Genomic DNA, 9831 nt, shown 5'->3' with positions numbered 1-9831 from the left:
CATGTATACTAATCGCAATGTAGGTTACAAAAATATGCATTTATCTTTCAACCTTGACTCTCGGTTGACAAATTTTAGCGCTCTGATAGAGTCTAAGCTAGACTGGCGGGGTGAGCCCGATAACACTTATTTTTAACTACCGCAGTGATAAAATTAATGGATTTTTGTAATATTTAGAATGCATGATTAAATGAAATATATTGTAATTATTAAATTTTTAGCGTTAAGAGTCGCATCTCAAACTAATTTGAAAATTATAAATAACTTGAAAAAATTGAAATTTGAATTGAACCCACGACCTTTCGCTTGCCGGGCGACTGCTCTTCCGCCCTTCCCGCCTTAGGCAGTTCGATTTTTTCAAGTATTTATATGATTTTCAAATATGTAATTGATTTTGTACCTATTATTCGTTCGTTCTTTCAGTTCAGCCCAATGATGTCCACTGACTGCTGGACAAAGGTCTCCCCCAAGGAATTTCATATTACCTTATTTATTGTAAAATGGTATTAATTTTTTTTCCCGTCTTCACAAAATTTATCATTGATGCTCTGCTCCTATTGGTTGTAGTGTGATGGTGTATAGCCTATAGCTGTCCTCGATAAATGCTTTTTTCAAATCGGAAGTACTCGTAGTTACTGATATTAGCGAGTTCAACCAAATGAACTCTTCAGTTTTATAAAATTAGTATAGACCTGAGGGAAATATTAGCCTTTAAAAATGTCACTAAGAAGAAAATAATAAATATACAATATGTCTTGATAAAAAAAATACTACAATATTACTTAATTATTTCAGTTTTCCTGCTTTACTGCTTTAGTTTGCGGCTCAGTATTTTTACCACAATGTAATCATACCTACCTACAGAATGAATAATGATGTATTTAATTAGAATTTTGTCCCAGTTAAGACGTCAATTGCTATATTTAAAATATTATTAACGCTAAAGTTTGTAACGTTACTCCTTCACGCAAAAATTACTAGACAGATTTGGATGAAAATAAAATGTCAAATAGAGTAATTTGTCAAATCCACTATAAAAATTACGTCAAATGATTTGTAAGCTTCATATAGGTAGCTAGACCTACAGTCTATGATTTAGTCCTAACAATGTCATGGCTTACAAATATCATAGTATCTATCATGACGCCATGTTTAAATCATGCTCGTATAAATCATGATTTCAAGGAACGAATCACTAATTCTCGGTTCGGAGAATATCTTCGATTGTAATTGATTTAAATGGCAAATCTTTGCCTATGAAATCGTAGTTGGATGATTTTGTACAAACATGGGCATTAAAAGAGTAGGTACTTGATTACTATGATACATTTTCACTAGAAGCCTAATTTAGGGGTTAATAATCCTACTAATATTATAAATGCGAATTATGCGAAAGTTAGGATGTCTGGATGTTTGTTACTCTTTCACGCAAAAACTACTGAATGGATTTTGTTGAAACTTCACAGTATTACATTGTTCATAATCCAGATTAACATATTTTATAGGCTATAATTTATGACGATATGTGACAAACTAAATTTCGCGGGTGAAGCCGCGGGCAAAAACTAGGTCAGGGAGGCAACAGTGACTCACTTTTTTTTCGAAGCCTAATAAAAATAGATATCGCTTTAATATTGGCCTAAAATTTGCTCACATTTTAGATACACTATTGAACTGTAACTGAGCACTCATGATTCTACATTATTTACTACTTATGTCAAAGTAGGAACCTAAAACAAAAAAATGATAATTGAGCCACTGTGGACTACTAGGTGTACACACTGACTCACTACCGTGGTACACAGTATTAACGTGGTACGGCAGTATTTATATGAAAAGAAAATGCCCATTCCGCGTAGTTTTTTATTAGAAATAATAACAAAACTGCACAAGCTATTCTTATTATAATCAACAATTCAACACGACTCTTAGTACTTTTATTGCTACCTATAAGATCTTAAGTCATCTCAATCTCTTCGTTATTTATTTCTTCCCTATTTTTCTGTCGGTTTTTTTCCGTGGCATTCTGTAAATAAAAAACAAAATTCGATTTAAAGTTATAAAATATTGAATTCGTATAAAGTATTAAAATTGAGTCACTGTGTACTTCTACGCCATTTTGTAAATATTTGCTCAAAAAAACCAAGATGTAAAACAAATTAGTCAAAATTCGGATTAAAGACAATTGATACAAGACCTACTATCCGATAAATATAACGGCTATTACCTATAGCAACAAACAAAGATATGAAAACAATCGAAACTCACCTTAGAATGTAATTTAGTGGGCGCGAAAACAAAAAACATTCCCTCACCCTTCCGCACGGCACTTGACCGGCGAGCAAACTGGTTTAAATGTGTTCGGGTACCAAGACCATTGAATCGGTAAAAGAGACAAATATATATTCCTATGCCTTCAGGTCGAAACATGACTGAGCCACTGTAGCCGACCGAGTCACTGTTGCCTCCTTGACCCATCCCAAATTCACTACCGAACCAGTCTGGCCATCGTGGGGAGTGTAGCTGGTAAATTGGAGTAGGGCGTGCTTCTGAAGTAAAGACTGAATGAACTGATGATAATGACGATGATGATGATGATGATTATGACACGTAGTGTGCATCGACTAAGCTCGTAGATGTAAGTACCTATTATAAAACTGATTATAAAAAATTTTCATAATAATTGGAGCATAGATCCATTGATTCAAAATTCGTCGAATGACCTTATTAGCAAATTTTTTTAAATATTTACGGAAGTTTTTGAAAACTATTTTAAAGGGCCATTATTTATTTTATAAGTTCAAGTGCAATATTGATGTTGGTAATGAAAATAAATCTCAGTGTCAATGGCAAGATCAAAAATACTAATTTGATGAACCATCAAAAATTTAGCCGCAAACATCATTAATGTGCAACATCGAAAGAGATTGTGATTCACTAAGAATATAAAGCGATGCGATACTAAAACTACGTAAGTACTGGCATAGGGAGGTATTTGTTGTAGAGTTCAAAATATGATAAATCATCAATTCTGACACCAACAGTCAAAGGTTTTATTAAAGTAAGCGCTGTATTCAATTATTACAAGACATAGGTACCTAATACGAAATATAGAGAGTGAAAAGTAATCACAAAACTCGTACATTATATTCTGTTTTGTATTAGGATGCAATGTGCCGATGTCACTAGATATTATACGATGGTAGGTATCATTTGGTATCTGCTTATCAAGGTTTATAATCATTTTAGTTAGTTGCAGTATTGCTGGACTTAATTAACTATATTATTTCGAGCTCTCACAGTTAAGTATTTCCTTTTGCAAGTAAATGCTTTTGTTAGTGAGCACGTTTATGTAACAAAAAATAAGCATCAACTAATATTAATGCCAAACATTTACTTATAGTTTTTAATCCCTCGTGATAAGTTAAATATGCTTGTGTTACGAGTGGAGGGTCTACTACAATAGTCGAGTGGCGGCGGGGTTCGAACCCGCGTTACGAATCGACTTGGAGTTATCGCATGCATTGGCTTACAAACCTTACACTATTCCTTTACATCACCAAGTTATATCGCTCATGTCGAATTGTTAATGGTACGCGGGCATTCACAGCTATGCCCCAAGGCCGGTGATCGGGGAGTCTACTCTGATAGTCGAACTTGGTTCTACTGCGAGTGTCTGTGTCCTTCACTCACATAACTTTTATTTTTTACTTGGCGAGTGAGAAAGCTTGAGTATTTAAGAGCAGATTTGGCCAAACAAATATCGGCTCTTTGCGCTAACTCAAGCATGGACTTTGGATTGTCTAGGAGCACACAGTGCCCAGTTTCCATCAACCAACACCGTTGAAACGAAATATGTCGTACTTAAAACCGTCGTAATTCTTCCGAAGAAGTAAAAAATTTACGATTTCTACATCGATATAGCTATTCAGAATAGAGGCTTGCAATTATGACGCCCAGTGATATCTGACGTCAGGCTATTGCCGCTTGTTCTTAATAATGTGTGATTTTAGGATACTGACTCAGTAACGGTGAATGTACGAGTAAATAGGGTAATCGAACACGAATCTATGTACAAGTACGCAGAAGAGCTCTTGTCGACTGACGTTAGTAGGTGTTGTATTATTAAAAACAAATTCTTCATTCCCCCAAAACAATAGAAACGGGTCATTTTGTTAACAAATAAAGCCAAGTAATATTGGCTTTAAGCTGTTCATAAATTGACTTGAATAAACCTATCAATAACTAGGTACCTAAAGAAGTAGAGTCGAATCAGTCCTCCATTTGCCTGTTGTAAATTAGAAAGGGCCGTGCTCCTGAAGTGGGGACTAAAATTACATTTTTCGTTAAAAATAAACAACTGAATAAAAATATTTACAGATTTAATTATAAAAAGTTAACAGTAACGACTACTTGAACACATACTGGCCATCACGTCCAATCAACCACAAACCAATTTAAATAAAAAAGGTAAAAATGTACAAAAATAACTAATTAATCTGTGTTTGACTGTACTGTGGGGGTACAGTCAGAACGAAACTAGTATCCCGCGTCGGCGTCGTAACTGCTCTTTTGGCTGTCGTAGTGTTCTGAAAAATAAAATAAAAATACGTCATTAGTCATTGATATTAACAACTTTATAATAGGAAACGCGCTCTCTCATGTGTACACATTTCAAATACAAATACCTATAAGTAGAAAATTTGAATTAATTCAGTAACTCGCGCCACTCAAGCCTTTCTGAAACTCCTTGAGTTAAAGTGTAAGCAATAACTTACGTGTGTTACTAAAAGCTTGTAGTTTTATTACAAGCCTGTTGTCATTTTCACTGATTGGTCTGATTGTCACTGTTAGAATCAGTAATTCTTTGGTAACCTTGGAATTTATATTAACTCCATGTTCCTGCCCTACTTACCATCATCATCATTTGCAGTTTACAATGAAAGTTCCGTTTGCAGTTTTTGGTCTGCCATAGTGATCTGCAACCCAGGGAGGGTTGCAGATAGGGGAACTCTCTCAAGTTATGGGGGTACCGGTTTACGGGATAAGTTTTATCTTTTACCTCGTACGCCATCATTCAGCTGCAAACTCTTCAGGATAGCTTCGGGGATCGGTGGGGGGGTGGGCAGATGAGCTCCTTCCGCGTGGTATCCGTTCTCATCGGCGGTGTAGGTGATGGTGTAGGTCTGACCATCGTCTCCTACGTAGGAGTAGGAGCCGGAGACCTTGAGGGATCCCTCTTCAGGGGCGGCGCCGGGGAGGACGCGACCTGGGGAAGGAGAATCACAAGCGTGATGAGGTTTTCTATAGTTATTTCCATTCTAATAAGTATTACAAATGCGAACGTAAAAGATTATACGAATTATAGGATTTATTTTGATTGATTTATTTAGGATAGTCTTAACCCGCTTTTTAAAGGGGACGTGCAAAATTAAGTCTCGTGTGAGTGACAGAAGTTTAAGCGAAGCCGTAGGAAAATGCTTTTTATAAAAATTCAGTTTCATTTTGCAGCAGAATATTTGTGGACTGTCATTACTGCGATTTTCTGCCCAATGTCCTTATTTATAATACCTACAGCACTGTAATTAAAATAGCCTCATGATTTTCAAATCAAATCATTTATTTGCATTACATTGTGTGGTTTGACAGTTGTATTTTATTTTTATTTTTATTAAGTTTCTGGTCACTTATTTTCTGCACATAGCGAAACGATCACGTAATCGAATCCATAACAAATGTTACATTGTCTACATATAGATGTCAGTATAAAGTTTAACGTAAACTTAGACCCGAATTCCTTAAACTGCATAACATTGCATGTGCTTAATTTAAGCTCGTTAACAAAGAGCCATAATTTAACTTAACACGTCCGTCTAAACCGTTGTTAACCTTTCGATAAATAATTGGCTAGTTTACTTTTAAACTGTTGCATTTGCTATGATTTCGGTTCGTGTTTACTTCGATATGTTGTGTTCTCACGTTCAAGCAAACAAGGTTGGCCTAATTGGGTACAAATTGAACTATAACTGAATAATTATTCATCAAGAAGTGAGTAAATATTTGTATGTCATCAGAGCCTAGCTTTCATTGAGCTCTACGTGATTGTGTGTTAGTCCAGTCATTACGTACATTCAAAAAAGAAAATGAATTTGCGCTTCAAATTTTTTAATATGTTGTAGGGGATGCCTAGAAAAGCTTAACTTGAGATTGTCGACCAAACTTTCCTAGGAGCTTTCGCCGCCATGTTGAAAAAAGGGGTAAAATTTGTTTTTCGGCAATAACTCGGCTATCCGATGAGACTCGAAAATTTTTGTAGGACACTTTTTGTAGCTTTCTTTGTGCTCTACAATAACGCCCGAACCATTTTTAGCGTATCATGCATCGTTATCGAGATATCGATCGATAAAGTCAAAAATTTTGGACACAAATTATTTCGGAATAATTAAATAATTAACGTCAGATACGTACAACATAACTTCGAAGGAAAGGTTGCAATCATATTCGACGGTTATCCGACTGATATGACACTCGCTGGAACGAAAACTTCGGAAAGAGTACGACGTTCGAGAAAAAACCAATCGCCGGAGTTCACATTCGATGAGACAACTACTCCAAAAGTTAGCCAGGAGAAGTTTCTCACAAGGGATCAAAACAAGAACCAACTAATACAAATGCTTTGCCGTTACTTAAAAAAAAGTAATTAAAAAGTAATTAAAAGTAATTAAATTTTACTTTTTACTTTTTAATTAATTATTTAATTATTTCGGAATTTTTCATATTTATTAAGACCCAAAGAAAAAAAAAGAAAAAAACAAAAATTGTGTCCAAAATTTTTGACTTTATCGATCGATATCTCGATAACGATGCATGATACGCTAAAAATGGTTCGGGCGTTATTGTAGAGCACAAAGAAAGCTACAAAAAGTGTCCTACAAAAATTTTCGAATCTCATCGGATAGCCGAGTTATTGCCGAAAAACAAATTTTAAGCGTTTTCCAAGATGGCGGCGAAAGCTCCTAGGAAAGCTTGGTCGACAATCTCAAGTTAAGCTTTTCTAGGTATCCCCTACAACATATTAAAAAATTAGAAGCGCAAATTCATTTTCTTTTATTTGCCTTTTTTTCGGACGAAATGACTGGACTATGTGTATATCAAGCTCAATTATTATTTTTTTCTATTAGACTATTAAATGATGCTTACAAATAGTCAAATATTGAAAGAAAGAACAAAACATAAGTTTTACATGACTCACACTTTTTTCTTCGAGTCAAATATTTGGCATTAGCTGTGAAGAAGTTGAACTTGTAGCATTGTTTATAAGCAGATTTCAAAATAATGAACCATTTATGAGATTAAAATTTAAATTCATGATAAAAAGGCTTCATAATTCTTGATTTTTAGACCTAATCATAGTTTTTGGTGAAGATGTTTGGATCAAACTGAAATACCCATGGACAATAATGTAACTAATCTACTGGAACCACGAATGTTATTGCATTCTCCATAATGATGTATGCAATTGAAGATTTTGTGTCAAACACCATTATTTCTGTGTGACGCAAAACTATGGCAATCACGTTAACGAGGTTTACAGTATTGTACTCTGGTGAGGTTGCGGCATTTTGGAAATTATATGTCAGAATCGCAAATACATACGAAGAATACGAATACGAGCATGTTACTTCGATGGCATTGCGTTCTTACTTCATTATCTTCAAGAATAAACCAAGTAGCAACGAGTTCATTTATTACGACTAAATCGGTAATTAGAAACCGTGAAGAACAAGTCCGGATAATCGGATATCCGGTTAATCGAGATTCTACTGTAGTATAAATAGTGTGGACAGTTAAAATCAATTTGTTTTTGAGCCTTTAAACAACTGTACCCAACGAGAATCTCTCCTTACTCATACAGCTTAGTTTACATTTTAAAATCAAACAGCCTGTAACAAATGCCTTTTAGATGACAAAATAAAGAAAAACAAGATAATTATTTACAAATTAAAGCTTCAGTAATGACGGACATTGAAGTTTCGCACAAATACGTTTTTTAATTAAACGAAACCAGTTTGGTAGTTTGCCTAGTATTAACATTTTATTGGACATCATAATATGATAGATATTATCTAAAGATATTTAAAGTATTTTAAAATAATAACAATCACAAATGAAAATTATACTTGTAAATACTGCGATATACGAGTACAAACGTTTGTGTTGTCCGAGGACTGAACCTGGGATCTCTACCACAGTAGTCCGGTCCCTACACTAGCACTACCTTCCAAGGAATTCCAAGCATAGTACGTCAACCTTTACCTTCTTGCTCAGCCTTAGTCCCATCGCTGGTCTCGTAAGCGTAGTGGTATCCATCTTCATTGATCTCGTTCTCGTACTTCAAGATCTCAGCGTTTGATGATGCACTGGCACCGCTGTAGCTTTGGGGGCCTGATGATGCGAAGCTTGAAGGTCCAGAGGCACCGAAGGGAGCTTGGAGACCAGCGTTAGCACCGCCAGATGACTGCGCGTTGGGAGGAAGGTAGACCTTGTCCAACTTTGCAGCGGTGGCTACGGATGCCAGGGCAAGGATGATGAGCTGGAAATTTAAAGATCCTGGTTAGAAAATCAACTTCTGATTGATGTTAAGCTTCTGGAGGCTGTTGGAAGTAAGAGCCACATCCTTTGTGGTTGAGGATTCCGGGTATAACTTGCTTCCACCTTAGGCCTGATCATCATCTTCCATCAAGTGAGAGAGCTTCTCAGTTATGGGTAAAAAAATAACCTTTATTGGTTGGATTTTATGGGTGATTAAACAGTAGATTCTGGTTAAAGAAAAAGAGGTGGGATTAATCCCGATTAGAAACTCTACTTGAATTAAAAGTGCCGTTTGATATTTTATGTTTTCTATGAACTGCGAGGGTCGTTCAACATTTTGTGTTTTCTATAGTTGCTTGTTTTGTTGTGAATAATTATAAAATAAAGAGAGTTTGGCATGTAAAATGTGGTGACAATTTCAAATATACAGGTCAAGGATCGATTGATTGCTTTTGACTGATCTTACTGAATTATTGACGATGGTGACATTATGAAGTAAGTGCTAAGTGTTAACAAAATAAATTTTACTGCAGTAGAGTTGTAAAGATTTATTAGGTCAATTGACAGATTGCGAAAATATTTTGACAGAAAAATGAGTTTATTTCAAATACTCTTGCATAATTTTGGTAGCTTTTAGCTACTTAAATTAATTTGATGGCAAACTTATTGGACTGCTAATATTAAGATCTTTACAGTACCAATATTGTTTTCAAAATTTTGCCACAAATTAATAATTATGTTGTTACTTTCCCACTTATTACTGAAATGAATGAAAATCACAATCACGGCCGCAACACTTTACAATTTGATAAAACTTCACTTTTCAAAACCAATTCAATCACAATTTATCACAGCAACATCTAGAATCCCGATCCTAATTGTTAAACAGATGCAACACAAAACACTCGGCCTAAAATCGTGACACGCGAATAGAAAGGTAACCACTATATCACTATTACAAATACTAACGTATTTCATGATGATGCGTTCTTCTGAAGAGGTGCCTATGGAATGTGACCAGACCGAGAACTACGGAGGTTATATACCAATTCGATATATGACCGATACTCTATCTGTGACGTCACTGTGCGCAGGCGCATCCCTTCACGCGCGGTTCCTTAAATCGAACGTGTCAAAGTTGAAATTCGCAACGAACTCCGACAAGGCCTGATTTTTCGAACGTTTTAACCAAATTGTTGGTAATTAATGTGTACTTGGTAATTAGTTTAGATTATATGG

At 35.3% G+C, this 9831-nt stretch overlaps 1 protein-coding gene and 1 long non-coding RNA gene across 2 annotated transcripts; both read right to left on the bottom strand.

Annotated features, from left to right (window-relative positions):
- Positions 1–1704: 1704 nt before the first annotated feature.
- LOC114366568 (uncharacterized) lies at positions 1705–2370 on the bottom strand. Its single transcript, XR_003657027.1, has 2 exons — positions 2269–2370; positions 1705–2026 (listed from the first exon to the last, which is right to left on the bottom strand). It is a non-coding gene; the product is annotated as an uncharacterized LOC114366568 (long non-coding RNA).
- A 2023-nt stretch (positions 2371–4393) lies between these two features.
- Positions 4394–9607, bottom strand: CPR52 (cuticular protein RR-1 motif 52). The gene is made up of 4 exons (XM_028323482.1): positions 9562–9607; positions 8317–8593; positions 5063–5269; positions 4394–4589 (listed from the first exon to the last, which is right to left on the bottom strand). The coding sequence occupies exons 1-4, from the start codon at positions 9568–9570 to the stop codon at positions 4540–4542; spliced, it is 543 nt and encodes a 180-aa protein (XP_028179283.1). The 5' UTR covers positions 9571–9607; the 3' UTR covers positions 4394–4539.
- Between the last annotated feature and the right edge of the window lie 224 nt (positions 9608–9831).

Source organism: Ostrinia furnacalis, unplaced genomic scaffold (assembly GCF_004193835.3).
Source record: "Ostrinia furnacalis isolate ACB-3 unplaced genomic scaffold, ASM419383v2 OfSCF0638, whole genome shotgun sequence".
Taxonomy (NCBI): domain Eukaryota; kingdom Metazoa; phylum Arthropoda; class Insecta; order Lepidoptera; family Crambidae; genus Ostrinia; species Ostrinia furnacalis.
The sequence above is the reverse complement of the archived record's forward strand: the minus strand, read 5'-3'. Positions and strand labels throughout refer to the sequence as shown.